General features: G+C 39.4%; 1 protein-coding gene across 1 annotated transcript; it reads right to left on the reverse strand.

Annotated features, from left to right (window-relative positions):
- Positions 1 to 1,113: 1,113 nt before the first annotated feature.
- LOC135364296 (patched domain-containing protein 3) lies at positions 1,114 to 18,761 on the reverse strand. Its single transcript, XM_064590294.1, has 4 exons — positions 17,613 to 18,761; positions 16,313 to 16,434; positions 5,562 to 5,707; positions 1,114 to 2,642 (listed from the first exon to the last, which is right to left on the reverse strand). The coding sequence occupies exons 1-4, from the start codon at positions 18,681 to 18,683 to the stop codon at positions 1,114 to 1,116; spliced, it is 2,868 nt and encodes a 955-aa protein (XP_064446364.1). The 5' UTR covers positions 18,684 to 18,761.
- Positions 18,762 to 19,440: the final 679 nt, after the last annotated feature.

The following is a 19,440-nucleotide window of genomic DNA, read 5'->3' on the forward strand; positions in this document are numbered from 1 at the left end:
AAAATAATTTGGAAAAGAAAAATGCTGCACACATTATACAACCTAATTTCAAGATTTAATATAAAAGTTCAATAATCAAGGCACTGTGGTATTGGCTTTAGGATAGACAAACAGATCAATGCACAGAAATAGAGCCACACATAAACTGTCAGCTGATTCTTTGACAGAGGTGCCAAATTAATCCTATGCTGAAAATGTAGTCTTTTTACTAATGATGCTGGAAAACTGAATGGATAACTATTATGGGAAAATAATGAACTTCTATTCACATGTCTCAACAAATACAGATCTATGGATCATAGACCTAAATGTAAAATTAGAATTATGAGCTTTGAGAAGAAATCATAGATGGATTTTTTTTGTAATCTTGGAATAGGCAAAGATTTCTTAGAGAGGACAAAGAAAACACTGACCATAAAAAAATGATAAATTGGATTTCAAAACTTTAAAAATTTCATTTTATTAAAATACACCATTAAGAAAATGCATACAGGGCGCCTGGGTGGCTCAGTTGGTTAAGCAACTGCCTTCGGCTCAGGTCATGATCCTGGAGTCCTGGGATCGAGTCCCACATCGGGCTCCCTGCTCAGCGAGGAGCCTGCTTCTCCCTCTCACCCTCCCCCCTCTCATGTACTCTCTCTCATTCTCGCTCTCTCAAATAAATAAATAAATAAAATCTTTAAAAAAAAAAAAAAGAAAATGCATACAAAGCCCCCAGACTGGGAGAATAAATAATAAGTTGTACTTTTACATAATAATGATATAGGAAGTACAATGAAAATAATATTCCATTTATATTATAATGTATAAAATATTTGAATTCCAGGCATAAACTTCTAACAATGAAACAAAAAGAAAAAATAATTGGAAAGTCATACCTTATGCTTGGTTGTATAGACTATAATAAAGATGACAACACTTCTTAATTTAGTAAAGATATTTTAATGTAAGACTAATTGATTTTTCTCAGGATATTTTACATAACATTTTTAAATGGGATTTCCAAGCCAAGGAAACATGCCTTTGTTTTTAGTTTATTGACTATTTCTAATAGTACATTTTTATCAGATTGTATTGTGACAATCAGGAATTCTATAATTGGTCTTTGATTTGTTAGTAGATACTCAAACAAACCTTGAAAAAAAAAGTTAAGAATACTGGAATAAATATTAGGCCATGAGCAGCCCCAAATACCATAACAAGAAACATAATCTTAAAAAATGTCCTGAAGATGTATGCTTTAGCTATAGATAAAACACACACCCCTATTACTGTTGAAAGTGCACTTTGTAACATTGGGTAGCCTAGCAGATACAATGCCTCAATCGCTTTTTGGTTTCCTGAGGGCTTAGAGCTGGAAACAAATGCATAAGAAATGTGTGCAGAAAAATCGAAAGAAAACCCTATGCAAATGACAAGATTAATCATGGATATGGAATCAAGACTGACATTCCAGAATGCCATGAAACCCGTTACTCCCACAATCACAGAAGTAATAGCAAAAGTCACCCACAAGGAACACAGTGGATGAGGAATTAACAATAAGGAAACAATGAACATAGCGGTTGATGCAACAATGACATTTCGAACAGTGTTTTCTAATACTGCGGTATACTGATCAAAATATATGAATGCCTGGTTATACACCATTAGGGGAATTTCGCACTTTTTGGCTCTGCTTCGTAACTGGGATAACATCATCTTCTTATCGGTTGAAGAAGAAACACCCATGGTCTGAATGAAGCCCCGGGAAGAAATGATTTCATGTGATGATGAAATATTAATATCATACACAAAAAGTGGAAAATGTGTTAAAAAATTGGGCAAACCGTTCATAAAAGTGTCCTTATCATTTACATCTTGCTTGCTGTTTTCCATATATTGCACATACTCTCGTAACCAAAACTCTGTGAGATTTTTATCTACATAGTCACTGTTTTCCAAATCTGCCAGACATATTTCCAGTTTTTGCCTAGCATCTTTATCCCAGTAGTCAAGAGTTTCAGTAACAATAACCATAACTCTGGGACCATAATTCAAAAAATATTCTTCTTCTACATTAAAATATGGTGTGATGTAGGAATCGTCACTTGCCAAATTTCGAAGGTCTAGACCTTCCTGCACTTGGAAACACCCATAGATACTACTTATGATGTACAAAATGTATATAAGCACTACAAAAAATTTGGACCCAGTGCTTGTGAGAAAAGGGCCAAAATAGTCTCGAAAGAAGAAATTCATTGGATGGATATCAGTTTCTTGTTCATCTGGGAGAGAATCACATGGGAGACAGCAGGACCTTTTCAATGAGGAACATTTTTGGTCAGGAGTTTCTGGCTTTTTCAACCAGCGTAGACAGACTACTTCTCTTTTACCATCCAGAGCCATAAATGCTCCAAAACAGGTGAAGTTATAGAAATAACAGAAGAGCAGGGTTGTTCCTGTATAGATGCAAAAGTATTGTACGGACCTGAAAGAGGTCATAATCCCTGTATAGAAGGCCAGGACGTTGGTGATGGTGGTGATCGTAATCGACACAGCCACTTTGGAATAGACGTTGGACAGCCGCTGTTTTATGTTGTCCCTGAGGCTAGTCTTCTGCCAGGCAGAAATCATTATGAACATATCATCAACCCCAACACCTGTTAAAAAAGGGAAACAATCTTCATGCCTATTAATATCCATTAAAAACTAAACACATAAACTCAAACCATCTTCTTTGTCCATCTCTTATAAGATGTCTTATTTATCTTGCCCAGTCTGTGCTTTGATACTATTTTCCCTGTTGTTTTCTCTGGTTGCCTATGAATCCACAGCAGAATTCACGCCCTCCTCTGTGACGACTCTGTGCTTTGTACGTACTCCCGTTATTTGTACATAGCACAGGATACTCTACTCCTAGTCTTCATGTAGGGTGTTTGAATGATGAGTCAGGAAACTGTTGTGGGTGTTAGTCAAAGCAGGAGTAGCAGTGTATCTTTGATTCCACTGGATTACTTGAGAGACCATTTTCCCTCATAAACCATTTTATACAGATGCACAAACACATCAAGCCAACATTCTGTTGCTTAAAATATAAGCTGGACTTATCTGTTCTACAGTTAGCATCTAACTATCAATGTGGTATGATTTGAGAGGCACCATATAGTTCTCTTTCTCTCTTTCTCTCCGTCACACACACACACACACACACACACACACACCCTTTTCCTCCTAGCCTGTTTTTGGTACCCAGAAAGTTATCATTTAAACTTACTTTCCCAGGTTAAGGCATTGTTAGTAAAATGCAAGTACTTTTTTTTTTAAGATTTTATTTATTTGACAGAGAGAGACACAGCGAGAGAGGGAACACAAGCAGGGGGAGCGGGAGAAGAAGAAGCAGGCTTCCCACGGAGCAGGGAGCCTGATGTGGGACTCGATCCCAGGACCCTGGGATCATGACCTGAGCCGAAGGCAGACGCTTAACGACTGAGCCACACAGGTGCCCCTAAAATGCAAGTACTCTTGAGGTCAGACATATGCACCAAAGTAAATCTTTTTTTTTTTTTAGCAATTCTTTTTTTTTTTAAAGATTTTATTTATTTATTTGTGTGAGAGAGAATGAGAGAGAGAGCACATGAGAGGGGGGAGGGTCAGAGGGAGAAGCAGACTCCCTGCCGAGCAGGGAGCCCGATGTGGGACTCGATCCAGGGACTCTGGGATCATGACCTGAGCCGAAGGCAGTCGCTTAACCAACTGAGCCACCCAGGCGCCCACCAAAGTAAATCTTAAGAATCCCTTACATATTAATGCCTACTAAGGTAATTCTTTTCCACAGGGATGTTTCATGACTGGTTTGGAATAGAGAGGACAGAAGAACATTTGAGGACTTTGAAATCACCACTGAAGACTTGGAAAGGGGGACTAGAAGGAAGAAAGGGGATTAGGAAGGACAGCATGAGCATGTTGCAGGTAAATTTCACATCCCTCAAGCTTTCTACTAGAGTTGACACTACTTCCACTCATGTATATTGATAGAAACTCAGTAAAATAAACAAGTAAACACAAAAAGTGGAATAAAACGCTGATCTTCATTTCAATTTGGGGGGATCTTCTCCATGGGAGGGTACTAGGAATTGCAACTTGGCCTCTGATCAGATGTTCTATGGGTATGATCAAGAAGGCAGAAGGCTCTAAAATAACGCAAGTCTACACAGCCAGTCACAACCTGCGTCCTGACATGCCATGGCTAGCGGCCTTGAGGATTTCAGTTGTACTCAGCTGGACAAAAGGGAAGAATCAGAAGTACGAAGGACCAAGAATGAACTCATTGATATTTATGAGGCATTTAAAAACTAGTTTTATTATTTATAGAACCTTATTCAGAAATTGTCCTCACACATTTCTTGCTTGAGTTGCTTAAATCACACACACACACACACACACACACACAGAACCATTCACACTCCCGTGAATACACATACTATACAATCCTGGTTTACATTAAATCAATTATATACACCTTAACCATAGTTATTATGGGCCGTGGGGGATACTGAGTGACTAAGTATGGCTGGGTACTAGACATCCAGTGTCTCCCCTAGGAAACCAAATACTACTTCTTCCAAGCTCCTTACTTCCTCAAATATAAACACCTTTGTTTTCTCATGCTTATTATAAATTCTGAAAGTACAGGAAAATACAGAGAAAAAATTTAAACAACGGTAATTCCACCCTTCATTTTTACATATATCCATCCAGAATTTGTCCTATACAGCTACGCCCATACAACTGTATCTCTCTATTTCGAACACCTTGTTTCACAACTGGCATTTTTCTGGTAGAGGTTATATATCTTGTATGTACCTTATATATCTTATAAATCTGCCTCTTTCTAAGGACTGAATATGATTCAAAATTTTAATATGTTACATTTGAGTTGCCTAATCCCATGTTGATCAGGGGATTAGATGGTTTTCAAAACCTTCTCGTTCTACATAATGCCAAAATGAACATAATTTTTCTACTTTTTAAGGACTTGTCCAAGCACTTCTAGGACAAATTCCTAGAAGTGGAATCAGTAAGCCAAAGGCATTCCCTGTTTAATTTTTAAGTCTTTTGATTTGTTTCAAAACTGGACTAAAAGAAGGGTGTACCAGTTTATAATTGTCCCGTAGCAGAATGAGTGTTCATTTCCATACAACCTTCCTTCAATCTTGCTGATATTTATTAATCTGATAAGAAAACAAGGTGTCTCACTTTTGGTTTAATTTTCATCCCTCAGTTAATTGAGAGATCAAATTATTTTTTTCTTATATTTCCAGTGATTCATATTTTGGACTTTTGGGGTGTGAACCGCCTGTTCATGTCCCTTGTCTGTGTTTTTCCATTTGGGGTGCTAGACTTTTCTACCTCTAAGGACACATAATTCAATTTGACTTTCTTTTTTCCTGTCACCTCATTTTGGATCTATAGAGCCACTTAAATATAATTATTTTGCTTAATCTAACCTAAACTCCTTCCCTTATCTACCCCGCACCCCCACATATATGATGTGGAGTCTCATGTTTTGTTTTACTCACCCAGAATAAGAAACGGTGAATTTGCAACTATGATCACAAATGGCACCCCAATGTACAGCATCAGGCCAAAGCTGCTCACCATCGCCAAGGCCGCAGAAATCACTCCAAAGGCTGCAACCCACATTTTGTTGCGTACACAGTCACACCTGTAAATTTGGAGGGAAAAATCATGAGATCTGTGGTGGTAGCTTCTATACTGAAATTCCATCAGTTTATAACATTCTCGACTTGGACACCTGGTCAGAAAGCTCTTGGGCAATAATTCCCATGCCTGTCTATTGGAGACCTTTAACTCCCAGGCACCATCCCAGACCAAGTGGGAAAAAGGAGAGAGGGAACAGAAAAGTTATCTGTGCTTTTACCAAATTTCCTGGGTGATTCTTCTGCAGCTGAGCAAGCACTACTCCCCACTGACTGGTAGTTGAGAACCACAAAGATATACTAAAGCACTCCCAATGGTTAATTCCACTCTGCTCTTCAAAGGGTATAAATGGAATACAACAGCAAAGGGAGGGCAAGCTGTAGCTGAGAAAGTACCCATACCCAGTGCTCTTTTCACCCAACCCTTGACCCCAGCTAGCCATAGATGCAATCCTAAAGAGTTCCTGTATTTCAGAGCCAGTTCAATATGTATTGTGGTGAGCAAAGTGTAGAAAGACTCCTCCTAAAACATGTTCAGGATTCTTGTCTACTGCTGAAGTGGGCTGTAGAAAAGTTGCTACTAATTGCAAAAGAATTGGAAATGTAGTCCATTTTGAATAACATAGACGTGCCTGTTTCCCAGAAATGAGAATATATAGACAGCATTTTAAAGTATGGATTCAGTACTTGACCTACCCAACAACCACAACATTACATTTTTTTAAAAGATTATTTATTTATTTGTCAGAGAGACAGTGAGAGAGAGAGGGAGCACAAGCAGGGGGCGTGGCAGGCAGAGGGAGAGGGAGAAGCAGGGAGCCTGACGCTGGACTCGTTCCCAGAAGCCTGGGATCGTGACCTGAGCCAAAGGCAACGCTTAACCGACTGAGCCACCCAGGTGCCCTCCACATTGTGTTTTAAAATATTGACAACAATCTCTGGTTTTATACTTCACTTGTTTGTTAACTGCTTCAAAACAAATGACTGATACTCGTCTCTAGATATTTTTAGGAAGAGAGAGAAACGAAGTTTGGATTGAAAACTAGGAGTCAACTATGGAAATGGAAGCACTGATTCTAACACAGCAAGAACACGACTAAAGACCTTTTACTGTTGTAACAATAAAGTAGCTAAACTTATTATGAAAAAAAATTTCTACGCCATGGTTGTATTTCACTTTTTTTCAGCCCACCAGTGCTAGGAGTTAAATTCAGGACCCCAAATCAACCACATACACAAAATTCCAGAGCAAAAGTGAATTGCTTTGTTAGAATAAAATTTGACTATAATGAATACTTTCTTTTTTTTTATTAAAGATTTTTATTTATTTATTTGAGAGAGAGAGACTAAGAGAGAGAGCACATGAGAGGGGGGAGGGTCGGGAGGGTCAGAGGGAGAAGCAGACTCCCTGCCGAGCAGGGAGCCCGATGCGGGACTCGATCCAGGGACTCGATCCAGGGACTCCAGGATCATGACCTGAGCCGAAGGCAGTCGCTTAACCAACTGAGCCACCCAGGCGCCCTAATGAATACTTTCTTAAAACACTACTGGCTTATAGCAGTTTAAAAGAAGAAAGTAACAAAGATGAACTCTGAAATCAGAAATATTAATCAGGATAAAAGTTACATATGACATTTATTTCTATTCCTTCTTTCAAGTTTCCAGATTTTTTGGTGTGAATTTTTCAGATGGGGGAGTATAACTTTACTTTGACTAGTTGCTGAGTTGCTGAAAGTCATTGACTTTCTCTCAATGACCTTTATTTTAATGTTCATTAGACAATGGAAGAAAAGATTTGAAAGTGGAACACTATAGGAGTTTGGTGAATACACTTGCAGATATTCCAGTCCCCCAGAAGGATTTTGTTTTAAGCAGTTTATCAGAATGACCTAGGAGAGTCTTAGAACTTTAGATTTCCTGGAACCTAGCTATGCAGATCCTGATTCAGTAGGTTTGTAGTGAAGCTGCTGAGTCTCTATGTCTAAAACTTTCCTCATACGATTCCAGTGCTCAGACCGATTTGGGCATCACTGGCAGCAAAATGGCCAATCTTCTGCATTTTTTATTCACTTAGCAGAGAAGGGCTAAATTAGAAATTACTGCTCTTAGAAAACAATCTGTATGTTTGGTGAGAGATCCACATCTTCCTTGAAAGGTAATGATGTCTCCCATGAGTAAACAATAATTTACAGTGTATTTGAGAAGGGAAAGATTTTCCCCAGATTGTTTCAGAAACTGATCTAATATTTGGGGTAAGTTTTGTCATTTCCAAAATGTTAGACAATTTTGAAATAGTCTAGAAGCTCAATATACCACTACTTGAATAAGGTTTAAATTAGAGCATAAACTTGAAAAAGTCTTACTATTGTTCATATGACTTCACTATAAGACAACAAATATAGAACCCTAAAATGTGTTCAAATAACGGTTCTGTGTGAGGTAAATGCATGCATGCAAGGAATAACCTTCATATGTAAGTATCTGAGACAAGCAGGATAGGCAATGTCTTAGGGACTGTCTAGGAGGCCCCGCCCAGAACAGAGATAAGAGATTCTCAGTGATAACAGAGGGGTAGGAGTGGGAGATGTCCAAGGAACTTACAAACACATTCATAGGAGAATTAGTTTTATTTTCAAGCCCAGAGAAGGCTTGAAATTGAATTGAATCATCGAATTGAACCATCATGGCAGCATCTGTACTTTAAGAATTTTCCTGCTCCCTTTCCTCTTCTCCTTGGGCATGCTCCAACCCAGGAGGCAGCTTAGCAAGATGAAAAGTAGGGATAGAAGTGATAGAGGAGGGCTAGTGAATCCCCTTTTTCCCCATTGAGGACTATCCCGCGCAGCATGCTCTGGCTAAGAGTGCTGGGGGGAAACTTAGCTTCAAATCTAGTTACCACTTTTGTTTATTACATGGACACGGACATTTTAGTTCTGAATGGAGCATTTTGTCTTACCTAAGAATGACCACAAAAGTCACAGGACCTGCCTGAGTTTTCATGGGACAGAGGAAGAACTTGCTCTACCTACAAAACTTAAAGGGAACAAAGGGAGACCAAAATCAAGTTGCTGTATGTTTATACCTCATGAGTCCCATGTGTTCAGTATGTTGGTTACGTCCACATAAAGTCTTCAAAGAGACATAAATATAAATCATTTTCTAATTGCCTTTGGTATAAGATTTTCTGTATTACTGTCCATAATCATTTGTAAAGATAAGCAGGAATTGGTATAAACTTGTATCTTCAGAACCAACTATCTAGTAGAAAACTTGTGTCAAACCAGTTGTTGGTACCTTGTAGATTCCACACTAGTTTAACATTTTTTTTTACTCTACTGACTTTAACAAGACTGAATTTTGTCTTTTCCCCTCCCCATTCTTCCTCCCTCTCTCCCTCCCTCCTACCCTTCCTCTTTAGTATTTTGGTTTGTTTTCTAGGGTATGTGGTCTTTCTTTCCAGAATAACAAAGTTGTGAAATAGTTTATTGACTCGAAAGAAGTACCCACTGTGGTTAACTCCCTTTACCTCCTGGGGCCTCATTTTTCTCTACCTTAAAATCTAGAATGTTTGCAAACCAACCTACACATGAGAATCAACTAGAGAAGTTTTTGAAATACAGATTTTCTAACTGAACCCCCAGAGACTTGGCTCAATAGGGCAGGGCCTCAGAATACATGGGTTTAGAGTTCTCTCTGTGACTGCTGTGAGAATCACTGGAATGATATAATCTGTGGGGTTCTTTCTACACCTAAATTCTTTTGTTTTGCTGATATTTTTCATATTTTAGCTTTCTGATCAAAAGAGCCCAAGTCAACCCTAATGCCTAGATAACAATTTTTAAGTGCTTAACAAGGTAAACCCCACATCAGAACAATGAAGATACCTAAGTCAGTTAAATTAAAGATTAATTTTTTTATATACTTAGAAGTGCTAGTTCAAACTTATAATAGAAATAAGGACTGTTGTTTAGTTCTATCAGCATATCTGCCTCCAAATGGAATAATTAGTCATAATTGGCACAATATGTAAGATAAACAACATATGCCAAATCAAACAAAACTGGCCACAATTTCTTTTTTCCTTTTCTTTTTTTTTTTTAAGATTTTATTTATTTATTTGACACAGAGAGAGAGGGCCAACCAGGGGGCATAGCAGGCAGAGGGAGAGGGAGAAGCAGGCTCCCTGCTGAGCAAGGAGCCAGATGTGGGGCTCGCTCCCAGAACCCTGGGATCATGACCTGAGCTGAAGGCAGACGTTTAACTGACTGAGCCACCCAGGCATCCCTGGCCACAATTTCTTTATTTCTTTTTACTATTCTCTCTGATTTCACCCTATTGCTAATGGGGGAAAAAAGTTTAAAAAATAAGAGTTTAGTGCTGGACATCAGCAAAACCTGGAGTAGGAATTTCCCAAGTCTCATCACCCCACCCAAGCCCCAGAAATATAGGAAAACAAGCATATATTTTCAGAATTCTGTGAACTCTGAAATGTAGTCAAAAGCTTACAACAACTAAGCAAGTGTTGAATAAAAGAAAAGGTGGGGGAGCACTTCAAAATTGTAGGAAGGTTTTGTAGTGAATTTACATGCCCTGTCCCTGTCCCTCTCCAGTGTGGTAGAAGTCTTAAAGTGGCAGTGACCATAAAGTGGCAGATGTGTTAAAGTGGCCACAGGCTCAAGGTTGCCACAGCGTTAAGGCAGTGGCAGTCTTAAAGCCGTACCAGCTCATGTTACCAGTATGGAACCAATTCCCTGTTTCTGGAGGAAGCAGAGCAGATCGTATTCCTAAAATATTTTATGTCTGTTCTAACATGTTTGGGGGCTACCTGAAGGACTGATGCGAAGCACCCCTCTGTTTTGTCTAACTCAACTCAGGTTGAGAAAATTGGAAATGCCACAAGTTGAATTACCAAACCTCAAGTGCATGGAGCAAAAGATTACAGCTCAAAAATACAAAAGACTGCCTATGGCTAAAGATGAGTAGCATTTCTCTGGGAATTTAGGACAGTAAAAAGCACTCAGGTATACTGGGGAATTTAGAAAGTTGCTCAGGGCAAGATGTATGCTCAGAAAAAAACCCGAGAAGACCATAAGCTTTCACCTAGGGCTGATCCCTAGGCACAGTGTAAGCCTTGCTAAGTGCTGAAAGAGGGTCCAGGCATAGAACCACTTTGCAAAAAGTGGGAGAGCTCCTGGCATCCAAGGAAATCTATGTCAAGACACTAGCTAAACACAAGCTAAGGTACAGAAACTTCAAAACTACAAAAACAAGAATTACAGTCTTTACAATAATAGTTTGGGAAAATCACTAAGAAAATGGACTAACTACAGTCTTAAATAAACACATTAAAAAACAACAGAAAACTCTAGGGAAGAGGGAATCTGATTTCCAGTTACTACATTATGACAGCCAAATGTCTAGTTTTCAACAACAATAACAACAAAAATCACAAGGTATACAAAGAAAGAGGAAAGTGGCTCAAAATATGTATGAAACAAAATAAATCAACAGAAATAATCCTTGAGTAAAGACAGAGATAGGCCTTACTAAACAAACACTATAAACACTGTTCTAAATATGCTGACAGAGTTAAAGGAGAACACTGATAAGGAAATTTAAAAAATGTTTGAATTTATAATAATAAATTAAAATAATGTTATGTTTAAGATTTGTTTATTTGAGAGAGAGCAAGAGCATGAGTGGGGGGAAGGGCAGAGGGAGAGAATCTTCAAGCAGACTCCACATTGAGCACAGAGCCTGCTGTGGGGCTCAATTTCAGCACCCATGAGATCATGACCTGAGCTGAAACCAAGAGTCAGACACTTAACCAACTGAGCCACCCAGGTGCCACCATATTTGTGTGTTTTTGAAGTTAAGCTGGTATCAATTTAATGTAGGTTGTTTAAAATTTAGAATTATATGAATCTCCATGGTAAGAAAATCTCACAAAATCATTGCCATTGCCAAAGGAAATGACAAGAGAATCAAACAGCTCACTAGAAAAATTGAAACTAAACATTCAAGAGGCATAATGGATGAAATGAGGGACAAAAAGCTATAAGATACACAGAATGCAAATAGCCAAATAGCAGAAGTCTTTCCTTGTCAGCAGTTACTTTTAAAAAAATTTTTTTATTGTTATGTTAATCACCATACATTACATCATTAGTTTTTGATGTAGTGTTCCATGATTCATTGTTTGCGTATAACACCCAGTGCTCCATGCAGAATGTGCCCTCCTCAATACCCATCACCAGGCTAACCCATCCTCCCACCCCCCTCCCCTCTAGAACCCTCAGTTTGTTTTTCAGAGTCCATTGTCTCTCATGGTTCATCTCCCCCTCCGATTTCCACCCCGTCAGCAGTTACTTAAAATGTAAATGTATTAAACTCTCCAGTCAAAACATAGAGATTGACAAAATGGATAAAATAACATGATTCAACTATCTGCTATCTACAAGGGACTCACTTTAGATCCAAAGACATAAACAAACTGAAAGTTAAAGGATGGAGAAAGATATTTCATACGAATAGTAACCAAAGGACAGCAAGGGTGGATATACTAATATAAGATGAAATAGATTTTATTTTAAAAATGATTAAAAGAGACAAAGAAGGACATTATATATTGATAAAAAGTCCAATTCATCAAGAAGATATAAAAACTACAAACATACATGCACCACCAATAGAGACCCAGAATACATGAAGCAAATTTTGACAGACTTGTAGAGAGAAATAGGTAGCTCTACAGTAATAGTTGGAGAATTCAGTATACCATTTTCAATAATAAATAAAACACCTAGGCAAATAATCTATAAGGAAACATAAGAAATGGACAACACTATAAATCAGTTAGACCTTACAGAGATATATAGAACACTCAACCCAATGATAGCAGAATATACATTATTCTCAAGGGCACGTGAAATATTCTCTGGAATAGATCATATGCTAGGTTACAAAATATGTCTGAAAATGTAAAAATATTGAAATTACACAAAGTATCTTTTCAACCAACAATGGAATGAAGCTCCAAATCAATAAGAGAGGGAAAACTGGATAATTCAAAATATATGGAAATTAAACAACTAATGGGCCAAAGAATAAATCACACAGGAAATTAGAAAATACTTAGCAACAAATGAAAAGAAACACACAGTATACCATATCATAACTTACTGGATGTAGCAACACCAGTGCTCACAGATAAATTTATACTACATTAAAAAAAGAAAAAAGATCTTAAATCACCTTATGGCGATTTCTAGACATTCTGTAGAAATAGAAACAAAACAAAACCCAAAGCTAACAGAAGGAAGGAAATGAAAAGATTAGAACAGAGAAAAATAAAACTGAAAATAGAAAAACAAAGGAGAATCAACAAAAGTAAAAGTTGGTTATATAAAAAAATCAACAAATTGACAAACCTTTATCTAGAGTGACAAAGAAAAAAGACGATCCAAATAACTAAATCAGATATGAAAGTGAAGGCATTACTACTGATTTTAGAGAAATAGAAAGGATTATAAAAAATACTATAAACAACTTACACCAACAAATTAGATAACCTAGATGAAATGCACAAATTTCTAGAAACACACAAATGACCTAAACTGACTCAAGATGAAATGGAAAATCTCAACAGACATGTAACAAGTAAAAAGATTGAATCAGTAATCAAAAACCCCCCGACAAAGAGAAGTCCAAGACCAAATCATTTCACTGGTGAATTTTACTAAACACGTAAAGAAGAATTACCACCAATCCTTCTCAAATCCTTCCAAAAAATTGAAAAGGAAGGAACACTTCCTAACTCATTCTATGAGGCCACATTACACTAATACCAATGCAAGACAAAGACTACAAGAAGACTACAGATCAACATCTCTTATGAATATGGATGCAGATATCCTTAATAAAATTCTAGCGAACCCAATTCAATAGAACATTAAGAGGATTATACATCATGACCAAGTGGGATTTATCCCAGGAATGCAAGAGTGGTTCAACATGGGAAAATCAATCAGTGTAATATACCACACTAATAGAGCAAAGGATAAAAAGCACATGATCATCTCAATAGATGCAGAAAAGGCATTTGACAAGATCTAATACCCATTTATGATTAAAAAAAAAAAAAAACCCTCAAGAAACAAGGAATAGAAATGAACTTCCTCAAAATGATAGGGGTATTTATGAAAACTGCATAGCTAGCATTATACTCAATAGTGAAAGACTGAAAGAGTTCCCTCTAAAATCAGGAACAAGATAAAGATGCCCATTTTCACCAATGGCATTCAACATTGAAGTAGAAGTGCTAGCCAGAGCAATTAGATAAGAAATAGAAATAAAAAGAATTCAAACTGGAAATGAAGAAGGTAACTATTCCCTTTTACATGATTACATGATTCTATATCTGAAAATTCCAAAGAATCCACAATAAAACTAATAGAGTTAATAAACAAATTGAACAAAGCAAGATACAAGATCAACACACAAAAATCAGTTGTTTCTATTTGTGTGCAATCAACAATCCAAAAATGAAATGAAGAAAGCAATTCCATTTAAATAGTGTCTAAAATAATAAAATACTTAGAAGTAAATTTAAACAAGGAAGTGAAAGACTAAAAATTACAAAAATTTGGTAAAAGAAACTAAAGAAGACCTAAATTAATGGAAAGAAATCCTTAGTTCATGGGGAGGAAGACAGTATTGTTAAAATGTCAATCACACCTAAAACAACCTATAGATTCAACACAATCTTCATTACAAAATTCCAATTGGCCTTTTTTTTCTTAAGAAATGGAAAACCCAACCGTCAAATTCATATGGAATTGCAAGGATCCCTGGATATCCATGAAAAAGAAGAAAAGAACTGGAGGACTGTGATTTCCAGATTTCAAAACTCACAACAAAGCTACAGCAATCAGAACAGTGTGGTACTGGCAAATCAACAGACTTGTAGGCTAATGGAATAGAATTGAGAGTCCAGAAATAAACCCATACATCTACAGCCAATTGATTCTTGACAAGGATGCCAAATCCAACCAACTTGGAAAGAACAGTCTCTTCAACACATGGTACCTGGACAACTGGATTTCCATATGTGCAAGAATGAATTCCATATGTGAGTAGAATGACCTCTACTCACACCATATACAAAAATGAACTAAAAACTGATCAACAACTTAAATATAAGAGCTAAAACCATAAAACTCTTAGAAGGAAACAGAGGGAAAATGTGCATGACCTTGGACTTGTCAATGGCTTCATAGATGTAACACCAAAAGCATAAGTAACAAAAGAAAAATGATAAAAGATAAATTGGATTTCATCAAAATTAAAAACTCCTGTGCATTAAAGACATTATCAAAAAAGTGAAGAGACAGTACACGGAGTGGGAGGAAATATTTACAAATCATGTATCTTTTTTTTTTTTTTGAGAAAGAGAGAGATAGCAAGAGCGTGAGCAGGGGGGAGGGGCGGGGGGGAGAGAAAATCTTAAGTAGGCTCCACACCCAACACTGAGCCTGACGAGGTGCTCGATCTCACAACCCTGAGATCATGAGCTGAGCTGAAACCAAGAGTTGGTATGCTCAACTGAGCCACCCAGGCACCCCTACAAATCATATATCTGATAAGGGTTTAATATCCAAAATACACAAAGTACTCACTAACAACAGGACTCAACAACCAAAAGACAAACAACCCGATTAAAAAATGGGCAAAGGACTTGCATAGACATCTTTCCAAAGAAGATAGGCAAATGGCCAATAAACACATGAAAAGATACTGAACATCATCAGTAATTAGGGAATTGTAAATCAAGCCACACTTTGCCACTACTAAGATGGCTATAATCAATAAAATAAAAAGTAACAAGTGTTGGTGAGGATGTGCAGAAATTGGAACCCTTATACATTGCTGGTAGGATATAAAATGGGGTAGCCTCTGTGGCAAGCAGTTTGGCTGTTCATCAAAGAATTATCATACAACTCACCAATTCAACTCTTAGGTATATACTGAAAGGAATTGAAAACAGAAGCTCAAACAAATATTTGTACACTAGGGTTCATTGTAGCATTATTTACAATAGCCAAAAGGTGGAAACATTCCAAGTGCCCATCAACAGATAAGTGGATAAACAGTGCTGTTTATACACGATGAAATATTAGTCCGTCATAAAAAGGAATGAAGTTTTGATACATACATGCTATGTTATAGTTGAACCTTGAAAACATTGTGCTAAGTGAAATGAGCCAGTTACAAAAGAACAAATATTGTAAGATTCCACTCATATGAAATCTCTAGAATAGGCAAATTCATAGGGATAGAAAGTAGATGAAGGTTAACCGGGACTGGGGCCATGGAAGGTTACTGCCGAATGCTTATACAAATTCTGTTTGGAGTGATGGAAAATGTTTAGAAACAGATGTGACGGTTGCACGTTGAATCTAATTCAACGGTTGACAGTGTGAACCTAATTAATGCCACTGAATAGTACACTGAAAAATGATTGAAATGACATATTTTATATCTTTTATATGTATTTCATCACACGCAAATAATTTTTAAAAAGAGTTAAACAACCAGTAAAGCTGTTTTACCTGTAGCATGATGTGATTGCGAATAATACGATTAGAACGTATGCCAAGTGGAACAGAGGGATCACGGTTTTAGAAGTTGCTTCAAATTCCAGTTGTCTGGAAAGTGATGTGAAATAGACCACCTGCCACAAAAATATACACAAGTAAATAACTTTTCACTCCAATATCTGTGTGTGTTACAAACACTACTGAAACACTATAGCTTATTCATTGAAACAACAGGTTAAAATTTAGTAAAAGATCAAAATATGTGAACTATGACTTTAGAATAAAGAAGGCAACATAGATTTGCTTCTTCCCACAAATCCCTGACATGCTTTCCGAAGTTTCTTGCAAAAACCCAAAGTTTAAAACTCCTGACTATACAGGGCGCCTGGGTGGCTCAGTTGGTTAAGCGACTGCCTTCGGCTCAGGTCATGATCCCGGAGTCCTGGGATCGAGTCCCGCATCGGGCTCCCTGCTCAGCAAGGAGCCTGCTTCTCCCTCTGACCCTCCCCCCTCTCATGTACTCTCTCTCTCTCTCTCATTCTCGCTCTCTCAAATAAATAAATCTTTAAAAAGCAAACAAACAAACAAAAAAAACTCCTGACTATACAAAATCTGAGTTCTGTATAAGACTGTGAAGTCATTAACAGCCACAGAAAAGTGTCGCTTTTTCTAAATTTTATTAGGTTGTTGTCTTTTACTATTTTAATTGCATTGATATTTCAGAAAGCTCTAGCATTCAAAGGCTTTTTCCAGTAGTTGTCTCACTTTGACCAGGCTTTTTCACAAGTACTAGTAGGCTTGCTGGCCCAATGTTACAGAATAGTTAGCATGTGCCTTGGTGCGATCACTTACTCGGAAAATGCTAAGCTAGTTCTCTTTTCAAAAACACCATGGAACTTCTGCTTAAAGGTTTTTCTTTTTAATTTTTTTATTTATTTTTTATTTCAGTGAACTCCAAACAAATTTTAGGGGGCTCCCCCAAACAGCAGAGACTTTAACTAAAAGTAGGAATTTCAAAGTCATTTGACTAGGAAACCTGATGATCAATGTCTGTATGGAACAGACCTACCTTGAGGATGTAGGATTTGTGTTTTCCACCAGAACATTACTAAGGATTTAAGATTTGTGGCAACCTTTGATGTGTGAGATTAAGGCCTCTGGATTAAGTACCAAATAGAGTAGAGCACTCCCAGCTTCAAGCCAAGGACTCCATCAAATAATCAGGGAGTGCTACTGCTATGATCCTTGGAAAAAGTGTCCTTATTCCTCCCACCTTCTCCTGGCCTCCCTATCAAGCCCAGCCACCAGGTACCTGGATCTTCTTCAGGGCCAGACTCGTTTTCATGTTGCTAGACTGGTTCAGGAAATGGATCAACCACATCTTGCTAAGCTCGTTGACCTCTCCATCCTCCGTCTTCAGGTAGTACAGAAGCCGCATGGCTTTGGCCTTCACGAGTAACTGGTTCATTCCCATCCTCTTGCCGAAAAGGGTTCCCCCAATGGTGCCGGCCAGGTAGATGGGCTGACCCGTTTGGTTGAAGATTGGGAAGGTGATGTGTCTCAGGTCGAGGTTCTTGTTCATCTTCCAGGCAGCCAGGAGTGGGTTGGAGGGCACGCAGAGGCCCTGGTTCTTAGCGCACACCTGACTGTAGCGGATCTGGGCTCCGTTTTCCTCTGTCACATACAGATCCTGTACCACGTCGTCCAATTTACCAATTTCCTCTAGGATTTCTTGTTCCAGCAGTGAGGCAGTGTTGGAGACCGCCAGAATACAAGCAAAGTTGACTTCGGTGCTCTTCCTGGAGATGGAGAAGAGGTAAGAGTCGTTGGTGGTGAAATGTCCCTGCACAAAGCGCCGCTCAGCCTTGGCCCGGCTCCCTATGGGGGTGTACTGCTCCTCGAGGTTTTCTTCTACATCCGTGGGCAAGTAAATCAAGCCAGTGCCCAGAGTGGCCGTCAGCACCATGGACACCAGCAGGAAGATCCAGGGGTGCGAGCCCACCTCCCAGCCCAGCCTTCCGAAGGCGCGGGAGAGGGGCGCCTCTAGGCAGTTGGTGCGGCAACCGGGTCTCCCCGACAACCGATTGCCCGACCCGGGAGCCGGCGGACTTGAACGCCCCTGCACTGACCCCGACTGGGGCTGGGACGCCCCAAGGGACTGCGTGCTCTGCCCCGAAGCCCAGTTCAGCTCGGGTTCCCGCCCTTGACTTGACTCCAAGAGCTGCTCTGGGTCCTGCTTGGAGGCGGGGAGCGGCTCTGCCCGCGGGCCTGCCTCCACCTCCGACGGCCGCGCGGAGTCTGGCCCAGGCCCGGCCTCGGGTTCCCGCTCCGCCTCCACCTCGGGCCAGGCCTCCCGCACCACGCCGGAAGGCCTGAAGCTCATTTCTGGGAAGGAAAGGCAATGTTCTCAAACTGGACAGCAGGTCAGACTGCAGCCACTGGGCGCTCGCGGCGCCCAACTCCACCCCCACCCAACGGTTTCCTGGAGAAATTCTAAGGGAGTCCGTTTGAGTTCGCGGCCTCGCGCCCGGGGCCTGGAGGCTTCGTTGGGGAGCACGTGTTTGTTTGCTTTTAAAGATTTTATTTATTTGACGGAGAAGGACACTGCGAGAGAGGGAACACCAGCAGGGCGAGTGGGAGAGGGAGAAGCAGGCTTCCCGCAGAGCGGGGAGTCCGATGCGGGGCTCGATCCCAGGACTCTGGGATCATGAGCTGAGCCGAAGGCAGACGCCCAACCGCTGAGGCATCCAGGCGCCCCAAGGGAGGACGTGTTTTGACCCATAGCCTCACTGGCCCCATATTTGTCTGGGGTGTGCCTGTGCTCTCGGGAGTTTAGTTAACACAGAAACACTTCTTTCATTTTTTTTTTTTTAAGACTTTATTTATTTATTTGACAGAGAGACACTGCGAGAGAGGGAACACCAGCAGGGGGAGTGGGAGAGGGAGAAGCAGGCTCCCCGCGGAGCAGGGAGTCCGATGCGGGGCTCGATCCCAGGACCCTGAGCTGAAGGCAGACGCGTAACGACTGAGCCACCCAGTCGCCCCCCTGTTTATTTATTTTTTAAAGATTTTATTTATTTATTTGTCAGAGAGAGAGAGACAGAGACAGAGAGAGAGCACAAGCAGGGGGAGTGGGAGAG

This window comes from Mirounga angustirostris, unplaced genomic scaffold (genome assembly GCF_029215605.1).
Source record: "Mirounga angustirostris isolate CCGP_5_RB_7025 unplaced genomic scaffold, mMirAng1.0.hap1 SCAF_5, whole genome shotgun sequence".
NCBI classification, from domain to species: Eukaryota; Metazoa; Chordata; class Mammalia; order Carnivora; family Phocidae; genus Mirounga; species Mirounga angustirostris.